Genomic DNA, 21,339 nt, shown 5'->3' with positions numbered 1-21,339 from the left:
ATTCATTTTTGGAACAACAGATTTGCTTCATTTGGAGTCTGGTGTTGGCTTCGTGGTTAGGGTGCTGGCTTGGGATCCTCGGATCCTGGGTTTGAATCCCGGTTGATCGCTGAATTAACACCAGGGGGGGTTGACTCAGCCTGTCATCCTTCCAAGGTCGGCAAATTGAGTACCAGTTAACTGGTAACTCCCTGTGTGACGCAAGAGGTGACTAACAGGGTTGCCGGCAGGAAGGGCATCCGGTCGTAAAACATTGCTTCAAAAAGGGGACCATGGTGCCCGAAAAAGGCCAACCCCTGCTCTGCGGGTGAAAATGGCCACTAAAGGTGGTTCTTCTTCTTATATATTTGCTTAATTAATGCACCATGATCTAGACAGAGCGCCAGTTTCTATAGCTATGGACAAGCGTTATAATCCTAGATGGGTCGCCACTCCAACATCGGAAGTCAGGACCGGAATTTGTAACTTTTCCGTTTGCTAGTTATAACTTGCCTACTCTTAGGGAAGGACACAATAGGATATTTAATGTCCACCAACTCATGCCGGCAGATGCGATACCCAGTTTAACGTCCATCCAAGGGACGGCCTCTCCTCAGTGAAAGACACATGAAAGCCCGCTTGGAGTTTGTAAAAAAGCACCTAAAGGACTCAGAGTCCTTTACAAGATTCTGTGGTCTGATGAAACCAAGATTGAACTGTTTGGCTTCCGTCTGGCCACTCTGCCATATAGCCCAGATCGGTGGAGTGTTGCAGTGATGTTTGTCCTTCTGGAAGTTTCTCCCATCTCCACACAGGATCTCTGGAGCTCAGCCAGAGTGACCAACGGGTTCTTGGTCACCTCTCTTACCAAGGCCCTTCTCCCCCGATTGCTCAGTTTGGCCGGGCGGCCAGCTCTAGGAAGAGTCCTGGTTGTTCCAAACCTCTTCCATTTAAGAATTATGGAGGCCACTGGGAACCTTCAATGCAGCAGATATTTTTTGTAGGCTTCCCCAGATCTGTGCCTCGACACAATCCTGTCTCTGAGCTCTGCAGGCAGTTCCTTCGACCTCATGGCTTGGTTTTTGCTCTGATATGCATTGTCAGCTGTGAGACCTTATATCGACAGGTGTGTACCTTTCCAAATCATGTCCAATCAATTGAATTTACCACAGGTGGACTCCAATCAAGGTGTAGAAACATCTCAAAGATGATCAAGATAAATGGGAGGCACCTGAGATAAATTTCAAGTGTCATAGCAAAGGGTATGAATACTTATGTCAATGTGATATCTCAGTTTTTTCTTTTTAATAAATTTGCAAAACTTTCTAAAATCCTGTTTTCTCTTTGTCATTATGGGGTATTGAGTGTAGATTGATGAGGGAAAAAATGAATTTAAACGATTTCAGTATAAGGCCGCAACATAACAAAATGTGAAAAAAGTGAAGGGGTCTGAATACTTTCTGAATGCACTGTAGATGGCTGTGGTCCCTACCTTGTTAACTAGAACGACAGTGGATGGTGCGACCTGCAAGTAGTCAGTGCCATTAATGCTTGGCAATGGGAAGGAATTTTTAACCTGGCATCCTCAGGAAGAACGAACACTTAGGGTAGTTAATTAAAACCCTTGATGGAGGAAATGAAATGCCATCAAAAGCAAATTATTCAAATGTCTTGATTGAACCAGTGGAAGGTGGGTGTTTCAGGCTACCCAGGGAAGGGTTTATCTTTGTAAGTAAATGCAAATGAGAAATACGGATTGATCTCATGATAGAAAACCCCAACACCCTCATTGGACCTGAGAAAAGTATTATAGGTTGTAACCTGGAAGGTTTTTCTTTGTTGTTTTTAATGAATTTCTCTGGCATCATTGAAATCTGGACCCAAATGCTCCTCAAATTGAACGCAAACATCTTTGGGCTTAATGAAGTCAGATTTTGATTCTGATGACCATCTGCTAATGGTATCACCATTCTATGATCTGGTCATAGCTTAGGGCTGTCTCTTCCCAGCCATAAACGATCATCCCGGTGTTCCGCAGGCCGGTTCTCAATGTGCGCCCCATCCATCGGATGGATGTTGAAGCTGGAGGACCCGTCTGCCAGCCCTGGTCGTCTGGTGGACGTTAACGATTCCAGGGTTGTTCGCCAGAAGAGTAGGAGAGTTATCGCCCGCTCCTCGAACAAATTACAAATTCCCATCACCTTCAGTCGAATGTCAAGCTTGGCCAACAACCGCCTTCTGAAAGACCTGGGCCAAAAACGTTCCTCAGCCGACCTCACAAGGAGGGGGGATTAATTGGGGCTGTAGTAGTAGACAGTATGATCATCTCTACTATTATTTTTACCTTGCTTGTGAAACACCAGGGATAACAATTATGGCTCATTACCTCATGTGTATATATCTAGTCTAGGCTATCCCGTGGACTCCAATTAGGCACAAAGTATACTCATAATTAAATATATCAGTTTCCTAATATCAGTAACATATATTATAACGATACAAATATTTAGGGTGAGTCATAAGTCTCAGGACATGATTTTAGCTGCTTATACAAAATTTGTCTATACCATGTATTTATATACCAAAATTTGTCTATACCATGTATTTATATACCATTATATACCATGTATTTATATACCATGTATTTATATACCATGTATTTATATACCATTATATACCATGTATTTATATACCATGTATTTATATACCATTATATACTATGTATTTATATACCATGTATTTATATACCATGTATTTATATACCATTATATACCATGTATTTATATACCATTATATACCATGTATTTATATACCATTATATACCATGTATTTATATACCATTATATACCATGTATTTATATACCATGTATTTATATACCATGTATTTATATACCATTATATACCATGTATTTATATACCATTATATACCATGTATTTATATACCATGTATTTATATACCATTTATATACCATTTATTTATATATTATATACCATGTATATTGTATATACCATGTATTTGTCTATACCAGTATACCATGCATAAGTCTTAGGACATGATTTTAGCTGCTTATACAAAATTTGTCTGTACCATGTATTTATATACCATTATATACCATGTATTTATATACCATGTATTTATATACCATTATATACCATGTATTTATATACCATGTATTTATATACCATTTATATACCATTTATTTATACTAGGGCATTGCCCGTACTATATCTATATCTAAAATTATATCCCCCCCCTCTATTTACATGAAATGGTTTGGTCCAAAGCGAACGGCTTGCGAGTACGGTGACAATCCCCCCCCTCTATTTACATGCAATGGTTTGGTCCAAAGCGAACGGCTTGCGAGTACGGTGACAACCCCCCCCCCTCTATTTACATGCAATGGTTTGGTCCAAAGCGAACGGCTTCCGGAGTTTGGTAAAGAAATCGCCATCGCGTGCACAAACGCGCAGGAAAGCGAATGAATCGCAAATTCGGTTTTATTAGTTTTAAAACATAGTTTAACGCCAACATAGTTTGCAAACGTGAAATAAATGAATACGCTCTCAAATGTGCCATCCGAGGCAGAGTGTGTCCTCCACGTTCGGCACACGCGATCGTTCGCTGCTCTCTGATTGGTTGAATCGTTTTTTGGACATAGCTCGGTAAGTAATTGTCCGATTAATATGAAACCTTGAAAAGGCACATTCTCGGGTCCCCAGCAATATACCTGGCAAGTTAAAAGTATATCGGACCCGTGGTTGTCGAGAAACAGCGGTCACAGACAAACAGACGTACAAACGTACAGACGTACAAACAGAGATTACTGGAATTATAGATAGATATTATATACCATGTATATTGTATATACCATGTATTTGTCTATACCAGTATACCATGCATAAGTCTTAGGACATGATTTTAGCTGCTTATACAAAATTTGTCTGTACCATGTATTTATACTGGTTTCTTTTTTTCAGATAATCTTACTAGAATTCACCAAATGTCTGTCCGTCTGCCCGTCTGTTCCCAGGTACCGCAAAAACGGCTGAACCGATCACAACGAAATTTTGGATGGGTAATCCTGGGCCCCCCTGGAGTAAAATATTCTACATTGTTTTTCCAATTTTTCCAATTTTCCAGTTTTTCCAAACACGATGGAATAACATTTACCAATATGAACAGTGTTGAAGTTGTGTGCATAAACAAAGTCATGAACACTTGTAAATATTTTTAAATAACACTGGGAAAATACTCATTTGGTTACAACGGAAATACATTTTATATATATATATATATATATATATATATATATATATATATATATATAACACAGCACAGGACCCGGGTCGAAATGAGCATTCTTCACCGATTGAGCGAACTTAGCTCAATTTGTATCATTTTGAACAATGGGAGAATGATCATTGGGTCTTCACAGTAGGGGGGGCTAGGGGGGAGGAGATCGGGGGCCGAGGGATTCTGATAAGGGATTAGGGAGGGGTAGATCTGGGGGACGGGGATCACTGATTAGGAAGCAAGAAGTAGGGAGGGGATTGATTGGGGGCCGAGGAAGTTTGATCGCCATTATCTTCTCAGCGGGTAACAAACAACAGAGAAGTTCTGTGGTTTGTTTCACAAACTCTATTCCCTACTTAGTATTTACACAAGCCTGCACATTAACGATATGTATATCTTCCCATCACAAGGCGACTTTTAAGTCTACCAGAGTCTGAGTTATACTCTTGAATTCCTAAGCTTGTAATACGTATATAGGGTGAATCAAAAGTAGCGCCTGCGCCAGATTTCTGTTGTTTCGGCTGTCAGATTCTTTCTGGGATGTCATGTTGTTAATAATGTCTTGCAGATTATTAATTTTCTTAGTTAATTTATTTTTGTTTTTGTTTTGCAGGTTATTGCTGAGAGTTTGGAAAGTTACTGAATTTGCACCAAATTGAACCATGAATTACCTCGACCTTACACCTCCAGATTTCGTTCTTTGGGGGCTCATGAAAGACCTTGTTTATCGTGAAAAGCCTCGTACCATTCAGGAATTGAAGGCTCAAATCACTGCAAAGTTTGAGGAAATTGATATCGAACTCTGCAAGCGTGTGTGCCACTCTGTGCCTGCTCGGCTGCAATTGTGCATCGATCACGAGGGAGGGCACTTTGAAAATTGCAAGTAAAACAGCTTGGTACACTTCCGTAATAATTTTCCCCCGAATAAATGGTTAAACATGTCATTCATTTATTTATACCTTCTTGCACACTGTAATACAAATGGCAAACAAACAATCAACTGACAGAAATATATATATACAGTGAAACCTTGACTTACGAGTGCACCAACTTACGAGTTTTCCGAGATACGAGCCGTCGCTCGGGCGGTTTTTTGCTTTGTGATGCGAGCTGAGATCTGAGTTACGAGCTTACGCCACCCGCCACTAGGTGGCCCAACGAGCGTTCAGGTCACGTGGTTATCTTGCCGTGCAAGCATCTCTGCCGTATCGCTGCTGCTTTGTTTTCGCATTTTTGTTATTTTGGAAAATTTCTTAGTTTTAACCATGGGTCCTAAGAAATTGAGTGCCAAGGGCAGTGCTGAGAAGAAGAAGAGGATGATGTGCTTGGATATAAAACACGCAATCGTCGAAAAACATGAGCGAGGTGTGCGTGTTGTCGACTTGGCGAGGCAGTACGATCGTAGTACTTCTACGATATGTACGATTTTGAAGCAGAAGGAGTCGATAAAGGCTATAACGCCAGCCAAGGGCGTTATGATTATTTCAAAGCTCCGGACCTCTATCCATGAAGAGATGGAGAAGTTGTTGTTTGTGTGGTTGACGGAGAAGCAGCTCGCAGGAGATACCGTGACCGAGAGCATCATCTGTGAGAAGGCACGAGAAATTTACGGGGATTTGGTGCAGCAGACGGCGGGAACATCAACGGACGAGGCATCGGAAGAGTCATTCAAAGCCAGTCGGGGATGGTTTGATAATTTTAAGAAGAGGACCGGCATTCACTCCGTCGTCAGGCATGGTGAGGCAGCAAGCTCGGATGTGAAGGCAGCTGAAGATTTTATTATAACTTTTGCCGAACTGATAGAAGCCGAAGGATACATCCCCCAGCAAATCTTCAACTGTGACGAGACAGGGCTCTTCTGGAAAAAGATGCCGAGGAGGACGTATATAACGGCAGAGGAGAAGAGCATGCCAGGCCACAACGTGTTCAGAGTGCCGGCGATAGCTCGCCTTCTCTTTGTGGAAGACACGGTGAGATCCTTAACATCCAACAACTAATGGGACGCAAACGGGGCGCCCAGTTTAGCGGTACACACATTGATGAATCACCCTGCCTGTGATTCACCCATGACAGGTTATAGCTGGGTCGGTATTCAAACCCAGGCTGGACAGTTTAGAGTCAAGTGTGCGTACCTCCAGTCCAGGCCATCCTGCCAACTTGTATGCTGCATACAGGTGAAATATAAAGCGCGAGATATTTATATATACAGTATATATTTCAAAAAAAATTGGTGTGGTTTTTGGGGGGCTGGAACGGATTAATAGCATTTCAATTCATTTTAATGGGGAAATTTAATTTGAGAAACGAGCAAATTGAGTTACGAGCTCGGTCACAGAACGAATTAAACTCGTAAGTCAAGGTTTCACTGTATATATATATATATACATCCTTAATAATATAATAAATCCTTTCCTACAAGATCATTATGAACTATAGCATAGTATTATTAAGATTCATCAAAGACTCATCAAGATTCATCAAAGACATCAATCAAAGACTAAACTATTTCTGTCTCATTGTCATAACAATACGTTTTATTAATTAAGAGGATTAGGGACAAGTATGAATTTGAATGCCTGCGATAACTCGCCTACTCCTGGCCTGTAGAGGTCTTTATAATTCTACAACAGTGATGTGGCTTTATTGAAATTCTACAAATACTGTTTAGATTTTCATGATTTGCGTGTGATATGATTTAACGGATGTTTATATAAATCCTTTAAAATATAAAAAGCCTTCCATTTATGATATTTTGCCTTTTCATTTGGGATTCCCAATTGAAGCCCCGCCCATAGGGCAGGTACCGGTGCTAGTACAAATAACACATTAACCAAGATGACGGACACCAGTCCATTTACAGTGGAAGACAGACTGGTAGCAGTGGTTTGGTACCACGAGAGGAGAAACACAAACAAGACGATGAAACAGGTGTAAGAAGACTTCGAGAACCATTTTGGAAATCCAACACTCAAAATCAAATCTTCATCTTTGGGGGAAAAGGGCATTTCAGACTGGAAGTGTACGCGACAGCAAGCGCAGCAGACGACCAAAAATTCGTGATTTGAGAATTAAAAACATTGAAATATCCGTTCTCAGGTCTCTGAAAAAATCATTACAGAAACGTTCTGCAGAGTTGGGTGTTTCGTAGTCATCGTTACGTCACACATTGAGAGAAGACCTTCACATGAAATCATATAAACCAACTGTCATTTGTGAATTGTCAATGTAGATCATGAAACCATGTCTACAGATTCTGACAACGGTGGACATCAGATGCACTTGATGTCTAAGGAGGTGTTGTAATTGTTGTATTATTGTAATGTGTTGTTATTACTACTGTTATTACTGTAATATGTTATTACTGCTGGGGCTTTTTGAACACCCTATAGGTAAGGAATGTACGGGGTGTTCGAAAAAAAGTGGACCATTTGAGCAGCCTGATATTCCGTCGTTTCTAATGCTATGCCCTTCTCTGGTGGTGGTGGTGGTATGCCATTTCTAACAAGTAATCAGTAAGACCCTATGTCAACTATGGTGTTCACAGTGGACCAAAAAGTGAAAATCGTGACTTTATGGTTTGAGACAAAATTATACGCGCAGGTGCGCCAACTGTACTGTCAGTATTACAATGTTCACACCCATAATGGACCTTCCAATGGGAGCATTGAGCGGTTTGTGGAGCACTCCCAAGCACATGGAAGCGTGAAAAATCAAAATAAAGGCAACAGTGGCCGCCTACCAAGTGTTACCAAGGACCAAGGGAACATTGATCTTGTGAGAGATTCTTCTATCGAAAGTCCTAAGAAATCCCACCGTCGGTGTTCCAGAGAACTGGCGATCTCAGTCTCATCTGTGTGGCGCATTCTCACTTCTGAACTCAAGCTCCACCCTACATTATATGTGTAAGGTATAAACTATCTCTGAATGACATGGCAAGATGAGTAACAATGTGTTATTATTGGTTTTGTGACCAAATGGAAAGGTACCCAAATTGGATCAACTGCTTGTGGTTCAGTGATGAAGCATACCTCCATTTCAATGGGGCTATCAACAATCACAACAACATCTTCTAGGGTACTGAGCCTCCTGAGGTGTCTGAGATGTCTCTCAAGGGCCCCAAGTCCACTTGATTCTGTGAATTAAATGAAAGATAGGGTATGCTGGGACCATATTGGTTCGAGGACGTCAATGTCCGATTTGAGACGGTGACAGTCAATGGCGAGCAATACCTCAAGGTCTTGCACCGATTCCATGCTGATCTCACTCAACTACTGTCTCCAAGCCAACTCAGACTTGCATGGTTCATGCAGGACGGTGCCGTACCACAAACTGCATGTGAAAACATCTACTTGCCCCACCAGCTGTTTGGAAATCGTGGCATCAGCCTGCACACAGAGCATGAGTGTGCGCCCCACAGCCCGGATTTGAATCCATTGGATTTGTTTATTTTTGGGTGCTACCAAAGGTTAGGTTTATGCTAACAAACCTCGAACCCTGGCTGTCCTGAAGCAAGAGGTGGAGGACTACCGCCAGGCGACCTCTCCAGCCTCTTGCAGATGAGTTGTGGAGAATTTCGGAGTCAGGATCAAAGTTTGTTTGAACAGAGGCAGAGTACACATTGAAAATGTCAATTACAAGCAGTATAATAAGTGATTTGAAAATGGAAATATTTATGCTTTCCATCAATGTATCACTAAACCTGATAGCTTTTGTAATTTTTATGCCTCCGCCCTTGAAGGTGGCCAGAGGCATTATGTTTTTGGGTTGTCTATCCGTCCATCTGTACGGGCTAAACCTCATTTTTCTGAAAAACCACATATCTGATTGAGACGAAACTTTCAGGGTAGGAGTGACACCCATGCATAATGTTTTTATGATAATTGTGACGTCATAGGTCGCGTGGTATGGCAGCCATCTTGGATTCAACGCAAAAAAAAAAAAAAATTTCGGAAACCGCTGAAAGGAAAAATTGGAAACTTGGCACATTGTCAAGTACTCCCAATGGGGAACAAAAGCCTGATAATGATGACATCATAGGTGAAGTGGTATACCAGCCAAAAATGTTTTCATGGAATTCCTTATCCTAAAAATCTGAAATTGCATGCACATGATCTATGACCCATTTGTATTGAAATATTAAATTTATGACATCATAGGTCACATGGTTTGGCAGCCATATTGGATTTAACCTAAAACCTTTAAAAATATCTTCTCCCAAACCAACAAATCGATGGACTCGAAACCTTACGTGTGTCATTGACTAGGCACGGCACGGCGATTAAAAGATATATTAGGCTCGGTATCCCCATTTTGTTATCTAGGTATCTCCAAAGACTAGGCATCTCCATTTTGGACTCTTCCAAAGCGACTTCGACCTCTCCACGGCATCAAAGTTTAAGTATTTTCCCATTCATGTCCTTGTCAAATTTCCACTCGTTATTTTATTGTGTGTTTCTAGTTAGTGTTGGTTTGCAATTCGTGAAAATTTGTGTATAATTAATCGTTTTCTGTTCTCACCACATGCACGGCCTGATGACTGGAGGATTCCATCCCGCCCCCCACCCCTCCCCCATCAGTGTTTTGTGAATTTAAGTTTTTTCCTTCGCTGTGTTGCTTATTTCTTAGATTTTTTCTTCTCCCCCTAACTTAGCCAAACATCTACCCTTTGTCTAACGTTTTAAATACAAAAAAAAAATTTCTTTTATTTCCTTCTATCCTCGTGGGCACGTGTGCTTGTTGTCCCGCCCCGCCCCCTTTATCTCCTTTTCTTCCACCTCTTCCTTCCATCTCCAGCCGATACTCGCCTTTACAATTCTAGTTTCCATTTAACCCTTTCGCCTTTCTCTGATCCACACCCTCACTTCAGGGACTTTTCCCACATTGTTTTTCACTGTTTTGTTTAAATGTTTAAACTTTCCCATGCAGTGTTTTATTCACTGGTTTATTACAACATGCTATTTTTCTTCCTATTTAAAAGGCTTTTTTCAATTTCCTCATCAAATCATTCCATTAAAAAAAAAATTCAATCTCTTACAGTCATTCCTTCTTACATTCTCGAAACTCACCTTCATTCCACCCCTCTATCGTTTTCAAACGGATCTCTGACTTGAAATTCACAATGAACCCAGTTTGTAATAAATGTTCGTTTATCATTTATCATCCAATTTCTAACCCCCCCCCTCTCACCCCTCCCCTCCTATACCCCCCTCACCCTCCCCTCCAAAACTCCCCCTCACCACTCCCTTTCAATTCTCCCCCCTCACTCCTCCGCTCCCAAACTCACTCCTCGCCCCTCCCCTCCTAAACTCCCCCCTCGCCCCTCCCCTCCTAAACTCCCCCCTTGCCCCTCCCCTCTAAATCTCCCACTCACCCCTCCCCTTCAAAACTCCCCCTTCCCCCCTCCCCTTCAAAACTCCACCCGACACCCCTCCCCTTCTAATCTCCCCCCCTAATATCTTTCTCCAATTCTCCCCCCTCCTCCTCAAAGCTGCCGCCTCCCCACTTCCTCTCCCTTCCATCACATATCTCCACCTCCTCCAACCTTTGGCTTTGCTCTGCCCACCTCAAACAACACCTCACTGTGCCTCTTCCCATCACCATCAAACATTGTGTCCTCATCCTTCCCTTTCTCCTAACTTTTCTGCAATCTCCGACACACTTTCAACAGCTCTCCCTCCCTCCTCCTCTCACCCCTCATCTTACCCTACCCTACTCTTCCCTTCCCCTGTCCTGTACCCGATGCTCCTCCTCACTATTCCTTAACGGTATGGACCTCAAACATCCGCGGCCTTCGCTCAAACCTGACTGATCTCTCCATCCAGGTTGCTTCTGACAAACCAGACTTGATCTGCTTAACAGAAACTTTCCTCCTTCAAGATGTCTCTGATTTATTAATATCTCTTCCTGGTTACTCCCTCCTCCAGTATGATAGACGTGAGCCTCGTCCTGGTGGTGGGGTTGTTATCTTTATCAAAAGCTCTCTTCCTCACTCTCCTTGCACTGCCCTCTCTCCACCCCACCCCCAGGAGTACATCTGGCTATGGCTTCCTCTCCGCTCCCACCTATTGTTCATATGTGTTCTGTACAGTCCTCCAAACAGTGATGACTCCATTTACATCTCCCTGTCTGACAACATGGACCAACTTCTATCCACTCATCCCAACTCTCTCTTCCTCATATGTGGCGACTTCAACTGTCATCATGCCAGCTGGCTGGGTGTGGGTTCATCTCTCACCAGCCATGGCACCTCAGCAAAGGACTTCTGCGACTCACTGTGACTGACACAATCTGTCAATTTCCTGACCCGGATCTCAGTCAATGGACTATCTCCTCTTCTCGACTTGGTTATGACTAACTTCCCTGAAAATATCTGCTGCTCTTCCTTAATGCCAAACAGGAAATCAGAGCTGTCTCCCTTGAAATATCACGTGCCTTCGATACGGTCTGGTACCCCACTCTGCTCACAGAACTCTCCTCCTGTGGTATCCATGGAAATCTCCACACATGGCTTGCGGACTTCCTCTCTGGTCGTATTCAAGGTGTGGACCTGAATGGGTGTCTCTCGTCTCCCATTGTTGTTCAGGCTGGAGTTCCCCAAGGCAGTGTTCTGGGCCCTGTGCTTTTTCTAGTCTTCATCAATGATCTCTCCGACTCTCTGGAAAATCCTCTCTATCTCTTTGCTGATGACTCCACTCTTTGGAACATGTCTTTCAATCCTGACAAATCTCACACTCTTACTATGTCGCTCCAAAAAGACCGACTGGACAACCCTCCCATCTATTTTCTGAACAACCCTCTCCAAGAAGTTCTGTCACTCAAGCTTTTGGGTCTCACTATGTGCCATGATCTTTCCTGGGAAAACCACATTGCCAAGCTGGCCTCCAAAGCCAGTCGCCGACTGGGCATCCTCCGTCGTGCGAAGTCCTTCCTTGGCACACCTTACCTCCTCACCACGTACAAGGGTTTCATCCACAGCTCAATGGAATACTGCTTTCCCCTCTGGGCCGGTGCTCCGGCCTCACACCTTGCTTGGCTTCACGCTGTTGAAAACCAAAGCTTTCAGAATCATTGGAATTTCCAGCGATTAAGCTAACTCCAAGGGCCTTTCACTCACTCACCGCAGGCAGGTTTTGTGGTCTTTCTGTCTTCTACCGACTCCTCTCCGGCCTTGCTCCCCCAGCTCGGTCTGTGCTCTGTCCCCCAAATATTCCTACAGGTCGTACAAGATCTGCCAGCAACCCTCTTATGGTGAAACTGCCAAAATCAAGTCTCTCTATTCACCTTCACTCTCTCAATCCTCTTTTGTCCCACCTGTGGAACAAACTCCGTCACTCTCTTCAATCCCACTCCTCCCTCCTCCCTCCAGGTCGCGTCGACCTTCGTGGGACCATCTCTTATCTTCCCCCATCCAAACCTTGATCTTTTCTACCCCCGTTAATTCACCCCAGATACACTTTTTGAAATACCGACTTCTTTCCTGGAAGTTCTAGCAGTGTCCATGTGTTTTATACCTCTCCCACCCCCTTCCCCCTTCCCATGCCTCCTCCCCCTCAGCCCACTCCCTCCCACATATCTCCCAATGTCCCTGTTCTCTGCTGTTGTACTTGTGTGCTTCCCTCTCTCTCCCCATATTGTCTCCCTCCCCCTTTATCATATGTTTTATGTCAGTTTGTCTTTTGTGATTAATGTTATCTCTTACACGAGCCTCGATCTTGTATCCAAAAAAAAGGATGATCACAAAAACATTATTGGTCACATGGTGTGGCAGCCATATTGGATTGAAGAAAAAGATAAAATAATTATATCTCTGAAACTGGTTACTCCATCGATGCGAAATTTTACAAATACCATCGAACACCACTGTTCCATATAGTTTGAAAATGATGTCGTTGGTCACGTGTTTTGGCAGCCATCTTGTTTCGAAGAACGAACCTTATTTGATCAACATGAAACTTCACCAACGCGATCCCCTACCTATACATGTGCAGAGTGTACATTTTTGTGATCATATGTCATGTGGTATGGCAGCCATATTGGCTTGAAAGCTGATATTTAAAAAAATCCCTTCTGTGAAACCGCTTCACCGATCGATGTGAAACCTGTCATGGTTGATGAAAATGTGATACTTGAAAACAGCTGAAGGGATTTAAATCAAACGTGTTTATTTTTAGGACAGCGAACGATGACATCTACCCATTGTGGGACTATGCGGAGGCATATTGGCGACACAGTTGCATTGCTCTCGTTCTGCAATAAAACGTTAAAATAGTCCACTTTTTTTGAAACGCCATGTATACGTTATGGGTCCGACCGTGCCATCGACATCTGAGAGGTCCCTCTCAATGCACTTAGAATTACTCGGCATGGTCTACAAGATGCAGTAGACCATATACTACCATGTATACTTTGAATAAATACGACTATTGAATTCTCGCATTTCGACATTGAGGGCAATTAGAGGGAACTACTGGAAATTTGAAATTATATTATTTAATTAATCCTTCAAGGATGATCGGGATCAAATGATGGCCAAATTATGATGAGTTAGCCTTCTCAGCATGGAAAAAGTTCAATAGCAAAATTTCTCCAATTTTTATTATTATTATGTACGATCCATCATAAGGAGATACTCGAAGTGCACGATACATGACGAATTTGATCTTGAGGATCTTGCACACCGAAAACCAAAACAGGCTTTTCCAGGCACGTTTTGTGTATTTAGTGTTCGGCTCTCGAATACCAGGGAATACAGTGCGAGTCGTTCCAACACCTTGCTTGGTGTGACTGTACCATGCCTGATCGGAAGCGATTCTGTACAAGCACCGCCTGCACCGCGTGTGATACCGCCCCGCCCATTAGCCCCATTGCCCTTTTAAAGTGACGCTCCCTCGCACTCCTCGCTCGGAGTCCCCGAGACACCGACTCGCCGAGCGGGCTTGCAAGATGCGTCCGGCAGTCTGTCTGGTGTCCTTGCTTGTCGTTGCATGTCGGATGACGTCGACCTTCGCGGGACCTTTGTATACCGACCACTTCTTGGTGCAGTTGCGCCGAGGGGACCCCGAGACCGCTAAGAAAGTCGCCCGCGACCACAGCTTTATTAACCGCGGGAAGGTGAGCGTTTCTCTCTTCGGACGTTTGTCGCCCGTACATCCCTGTTGGAAACACTTACGCAGATAAGTTGATATATGTGCTTTGAAAGCATAACGGCCCGTGTCAGGACGCTTAAAATGGCGCAACGTGCTCTGAGTGCATTCAGCACCACAAACGCGGACAGCTCCAGACGCTCTCCTTACAGCTCAGGCCGCTCTCCTGACAGCTCAGGACGCTCTCCTTAGAGCTCAGGACGCTCTCCTTAAACCTCAGGACACTCTCCTTACAGATCAGGACATGCTCCTTACAGCCCAGGACACACCCCTTACAGCTCAGGACGCTCTCCTTACATCTCAGAATGCGCTCCTTACAGCGCAGGACACGCTCCTTACAGCTCTGGACGCTCTCCTTACATCTCAGAATGCGCCCCTTACAGCGCAGGACACGCTCCTTACAGCTCTGGGTGCTCTCCTTACAATTCAAGACGCTCTCCTTACAGCTTTGTATGCTCTCCGTACAGCTCCAGACGCTCTCCTTACAGAGCAAAACGCTCTCCTTACATATCAAGATGTTCTCCTTACAGATCAAGGCGCTCTCCTTGCAGCTCCTTACATCTCAGGACGCTCTCCTTACAGCTCAGGACGCTCTCCTTACAGCTCAGGATGCTCTCCTTACAGCTCAGAACGCTCGCCTTAAGCCCCAGGATGATCTCCTTACAGCTCAGAACGCACTCCTTACAGCCCAGGACATGCTCCTTACAGCTCTGGACGCTCTCCTTACAATTCAAGACTCTCTCCTTACAGCTCCCGGATGCTCTCCTTACAGCTGTGGATGCTCTCCTCACACCTCTGGATGCTTTCCTTACAGCTCCGGACACTCTTCTTACAGCTACGGATGCTCTCCTTACAGCTCAAGACGCTCTCCTTACAGATCAGGACGCTCTCCTCACAGCTCCGGATGCTCTCCTTATAACTCAGGACGCTCTCCTTACAACTCAGGATGCTCTCCTTGCAGCTCAGGGCGCTCATTACAGCTCAGGACGCTCTCCTTACAGCCCCGGACGCTCTCCTTACAGCTGCGGACGCTCTCCTTACAGCTCAGGATGCTCTCCTTACATCTCAGTACACTTCTTACAGATCAACATGCTCTCCTTACAACTCAGGACGCTCTCCCTGCAGCTCAGGATGCTCTCCTTACAGCTCAGGACGTTCTCCTTACACCTCCGCATGCTCTGCTTACAGCTCCGGACGCTCTCCTTACAGCTCCGGGCGCTCAGCTTACAGTTACGGACGCTCTCCTTGCAGCTCCGGATGCTGTCTGCGCAAAGCGTTATGTTAACAAACACACAACATAGACTCCCAAGCAGCAGTGTGAATGAACATCATCATTCAAGAGAAATTTATAATCCAAAGACATCCCCGAGGGGCTCACGGAAGGTTCGGACTCGAGATTCTCAGCAACGCAAAAGTTTCTCCGCATGGAATCTCACGGATTCAGTGCAATCCCCATGAAAGGATTCTTGAGAATCTTGTGTGCTGAGAATTTATATCGGATCAGTGTTTTCCCTGAATATTGCCATTTTTAACAATGCATCAAAAACTTTTAAAAGGATGGTTGGCTCATGATGCACTTGATGCAGGGAACCGACGTACCCGGTTTCCTATGTACCATATGTGGTTCATTTTGTTTACTAATCATATGTTATAATAAGAGAAGTTTCTGTGTTTGTTACTTCTTCTGTTTCGGTTTATTCGTTTCCTGAGCTTGTCTGTCTGTCCAATTCGACACCGATATTCACCAAACGAAACCATCCGGTAGAGCTCGTCAATAGCTGAAAGTCTATTGTTTTTAAGGTCAAACGGTCAAGGTCACAGTAAGGTCATGCCTCCTGACATTCTTTTTGAGACAAATTGGCACAGAGTCATTGTTGAGACTTCCAGTTTGCATCGCTACATTCTACTCGACCAGCGGTTTAAAATCGTGGAGTGTTGCATTAATGGTTGTCCTTCTGGAAGTTTCTCCCATCTCCACACAGGATCTCTGGAGCTCAGCCAGAGTGACCAACGGATTCTTGGTCACCTCTCTTACCAAGGCCCTTCTCCCCCGATTGCTCAGTTTGGCCGGGCGGCCAGCTCTAGGAAGAGTCCTGGTTGTTCCAAACCTCTTCCATTTAAGAATTATGGAGGCCACTGTGCTCTTGGGAACCTTCAATGCAGCAGAGATTTTTTTTTTGTAGGCTTCCCCAGATCTGTGCCTCGACACAATCCTGTCTCTGAGCTCTGCAGGCAGTTCCTTCGACCTCATGGTTTGGTTTTTGCTCTGATATGCATTGTCAGCTGTGAGACTTTATATAGACAGGTGTGTGCCTTTCCAAATCATGTCCAATCAATTGAATTTACCACAGGTGGACTCCAATCAAGGTGTAGAAACATCTCAAAGATGATCAAGAGAAATGGGAGGCACCTGAGCTAAATTTCAAATGTCACAGCAAAGGGTATGAATACTTATGTCAATGTGATATTTCAGTTTTTATTTCTAATAAATTTGCAAAACTTTCTAAAATCCTGTTTTCTCTTTGTCATTATGGGGTATTGAGTGTAGATTGATGAGGGAAATAATGAATTTAAACGATTTCAGCATAAGGCCACAACATAACAAAATGTGAAAAAAGTGAAGGGGTCTGAATACTTTCTGAATGCACTGTGTATATATATATATATATTGTTACGGACCGTGGATAAGATGTTAATTTGCCGAGCGGATGGCGCCGCGGCCCGAACCGTTTTTACAATGACTAGACCCGATGTATATATATATATATATATATATATATATATATATATATATATATATATATATATATATATATATATATATATATATATATATCGTTGGCCTCCATCTCTCAATGGTGAAGAATCACTTTTAAAATCCTTAAATCCGCATCCAGATGTTCACCAAAATTGAATCAATTTGTCCGTGTCAAACACCCAACCTATCCACCAAGTTTCGTCCGAATCCATCCATAGCTTTTCAATTGGTGCATTTCATGTTGGGTATTGCCTCACAACGTGTGCCGTCCCTTGGATGGATGTTAAGCCGGCTGACCTTTCATCGAGGATTATCTAATACTCATTGAAGGTTCCACAGCGTCTTTGGTGAAGAGCATGCAAGTTATCACCGATGATAACTCCAATGTGATGTTTTTCATCGGCTGAAAGACAAGATGGATGGTATTGTTGTTCTTTTTGAAGATTTGGGGTTTCATTTTAGCTGTAAAGGCCAACAAGCATGCGGCAAGCATTGAATAGGTGATTAACATTATAATGTTTGAAATTTTGGCTTTCACCCCTCAGTCCAAAGTCCAAATTGGGCTAAGGTGTATTGTCGTCACGGGCGTCGTCCGGGCGTCTAGGCGTCCGGGCTTCTGTCAACTTTTGGTTTCCGTCAATTTCAAGGAGAACCGCTTGTCCGATTAAATTCATTTTTGCAGTGTGTGTTGGGGTTGAGTAGAGGAAGGTTCTTTTCAAAATGGGCGCGCTGCGATTTTCAATATGGCCGCCAGGGCAGCCATCCGGGCGTCCGTCAACTTTTGGTTTCCGTCAATTTCAAGGAGAACCGCTTGTCCGATTAAATTCATTTTTGCAGTGTGTGTTGGGGTTGAGTAGAGGAAGGTGCCTTTCGAAAATGGGCGCGCTGCGATTTTCAATATGGCCGCCACGGTAGCCATCTTGAAATTGGTTTCCGTCAATTTCGAGCAGAACGGCTTGTCCGATTAAATCCATTTTTGCAGTGTGTGTTGGGGTTGAGTAGAGGAAGGTTCATGGGCGCGCTGCGATTTTCAATATGGCCGCCACGGCAGCCATCTTGAAATTGGTTTCCGTCAATTTCAAGCAGAACGGATTGTCCGATTAAATCCATTTTTGCAGTGTGTGTTGGGGTTGAGTAGAGGAAGGTTCCTTTCGAAAATGGGTGCGCTGCGAATTTCAATATGGCCGCCACGGCAGCCATCTTGAAATTGGTTTCCACCATGCATGGGCTGAGGGGTTACGCCCGCTTTGCGGTGCTATTTATTTATTTTATAAGTGCATGGCAGTGTCTTCAGTCCATGTCCTTCATGCTCAGCTTTTTGTAACTTTCAGCTCAAAGTTTCCACTCATTTTGCAATTTCCCAGACCTATCGCACGCTGCAAGGTGTGCTCCTCGATGGCTCCCAGGTGTTTCGCACCCTCACTGAAACGAAGATCCTTCCTGTAGCTGTAAACAGAAATTCAAGGCCAATACTTGAAAATACACGGCAGGGACACACAAGGCCTGAAAGAAGGCTCCTTTTGTGAGATTCCTAAGTGTTCTCTTTTGTGTTCAATGTTATCAGCATTTCACTCTGTGCAGAGAGTTAATGTAAAAGTCTTGGCTCAACATAACAAATGTGAAAATGGGGTAATGTTTATAAACAGTGTGCGCTCTACTGCTGTTTAATTCCAAAACAAAGGTTTTTTTGCAGTGATCTAAGGCTCATAGAGCAGCTTGTACACCTGTGACATGTGCACAACAACTGACACATCAGCCTCTCCTAGTCTGAATATCTGCTTTGTGCCCACCACACAGGTTGGTGGACTCTCAGTTTCTCTTGCCTAACTTCTGGCCTCATTTTCCTTACATTTTCTCAACTCCCTCTGTCGATGGTCTCATTACCCTCCCTGCAGTTATTCAAGAGTGCTGTTCATCATCTCATGTTTTCTCCCAAACTCATGCCCTACTCTCTCCTATTGTCGTTGACTCCCCACTCCCACCCACCAGACCCTTTCCCATTTTGCCCATCATCCAATCAAGAATTCATCATGACGTCATAATAATTATTCGACAAGTACAATGCTTGATCTGATCAGTATGAAAAAAAAAATTCTCTGCAACTGTTAGTCCAATGGACACGAAATTGTGCCTCCTCCTGTATAATTTTTAAATAATAATTATGACGTCATAAGTCACGTAGCACAGGCACCATGTTGAAAAAAATCGAAAAACATTGCACCTCTATATCTCCAAAACCACGACATAGAAAAAATTGAAACATGGTGCATTGTCGAGTACTTCTCATGTGGAATAAGATATGTTAATGAAATAATCTGTACTTTAATTATGACGTCATAATTCGTCAAGTACAATGCTTGATCTGATCAGTATGGAAAAAAAATTCTCTGCAACTGTTAGTCCAATAGACACGAAATTGTGCTTCCTCCTGTATAATTTTTTAATAATAATTATGACGTCATAAGTCACGTAGCACAGGCACCATGTTGAAAATATCGAAAGACATTGCACCTCTATATCTCCAAAACCACTACATGGAAAAAATTGAAACATGGTGCATTGTCGAGTACTTCCCATGTGGAATAAGATATTTTAATGAAATAATCTGTACTTTAATTATGACGTCATAATTCGACAAGTACAACGCTTGATCCGATCAGTAGGAATTTTTTTTCTCTACAACTGTTGGTCCGATTGACACGAAATTTTCACCATAGGAGTCCCTCAGCCTGTGCAATTTTAATGATAATGATTATGTCATAGGTCACGTGGTATGGGGGACATCTTGGAAAAGCTTCGCACCTCTTCGCAAAATGGACACATGGCTCATTGTCAAGTATTCCCCATGGGGAATAAGTGTAGTTAACAATGATGTCATTGGTGCCTTAATTATGACATCATAATTCGACAGGGACAATGCTTAATCTGATCAGTTTGAAATTTGTTGAGTGTGATCGACACAACAATTGTATTACAGAATATAAATTTATGATGTAATCACTCATGTGGTCTGGTAGCCATATTGGATCAAATAAAAAAAAAAACAGAATATTTGGCTCACACCAAGTGCAGGGTAAGTATTCTATGAATACCAGATAGTTATAGAGAATAATTGTGCGCTATGTTGTGTGGGACATTTTCTGGAGCATTTGGTGTAATTTATTGTATCACCCATGGTTATGTACACTCAATCCGAAAAAAGGAAGGAAGGAAACGACTTAACACTGATCTGCACACAAAGGCATTGTAACAACTTTTACAAAGGGTGACGAGACAATGTGGCCACCCTGTGCATGCATTCCCTGCATGTGCGAGTGAGGGGGGTGGGTTGTGTTAGCCTAGGTTCATTGAGGTAGAACAGATCTTCGGTAAGGATAGAGGATGACATAAGTGGTGTACCACCTCGATGAAGCCAAGGAGGAAAGAGTGCAATTAAACTTTGGTGCACTGGCATGAGCCAGCAAGTAAGTGAACCAGATACAATACACTTTAAAAGGCCCACTGCTGCCCACTGCTGAATCCCTTACGCCATACCTGGACAAGACATGTCCGTTGACTCGTAACATGAAGTTCAATGCCAACACTCTCGCACTGTCTCTCCACAAGGCTTAGTAATCCAATTATCGAATCCACTTCTTTGGACAGCCACTGGAAGATTCGCAGTGCTTGGAACTCCTTGTCCTCACTACCAACCGTAACTTTTCATGAGAGGATCATATTACCAGGCTATCATCAAAAGCAAGTCATTGTCTGCGTCTTTTACATGAAGCTAAGGCATTCCTTACTGAGCTCAATGCGGTGTACAAGACTTTCATATGGAGTTCCATGGAGTATGGCTCCCCGCTCTGGGCTGCTTCTGCTTCCCACCATGCTTCTGTTGGGGTGGTTAAAAACAAGGCCTTCCATACCATTGGCATCTCAAAAGCAGCAGGTGGATTCACTAAAGCTGTCACTCTCTCACCAGTAGAACTTTACTTTGACTGTCTATTTTATACAAGCTATATTTGGCCTTGCTCTCCTGCCCTCTCCTATATCTCCCCACCCCAAGTCATGTGATTGTCTCTAGAAATCCTCCTCTGCTCATCTCCCAAAGTCCAGACTGGTTGCCCACCTGCATTTTTATTCATTTCCTTATTCTCCCAATTATGGAATTGTCTCCCTGTGTC

At 43.4% G+C, this 21,339-nt stretch overlaps 1 protein-coding gene across 1 annotated transcript in view; it reads left to right on the top strand.

Moving 5' to 3' along the window:
- The window catches only part of PCSK2 (proprotein convertase subtilisin/kexin type 2), a 130,353-nt gene that overhangs the window by 23,691 nt on the left and 85,323 nt on the right, over positions 1-21,339 (top strand). The window contains exon 3 of the mRNA XM_068129638.2: positions 14,151-14,383. Within this exon, the coding sequence (XP_067985739.2) occupies positions 14,151-14,383 (233 nt within the window). The remainder of the gene's footprint in view (positions 1-14,150; positions 14,384-21,339) is intronic.

Source organism: Myxine glutinosa, chromosome 9, assembly GCF_964187855.1.
Source record: "Myxine glutinosa chromosome 9, kmMyxGlut1.1, whole genome shotgun sequence".
Taxonomy (NCBI): domain Eukaryota; kingdom Metazoa; phylum Chordata; class Myxini; order Myxiniformes; family Myxinidae; genus Myxine; species Myxine glutinosa.
The sequence above is the reverse complement of the archived record's forward strand: the minus strand, read 5'-3'. Positions and strand labels throughout refer to the sequence as shown.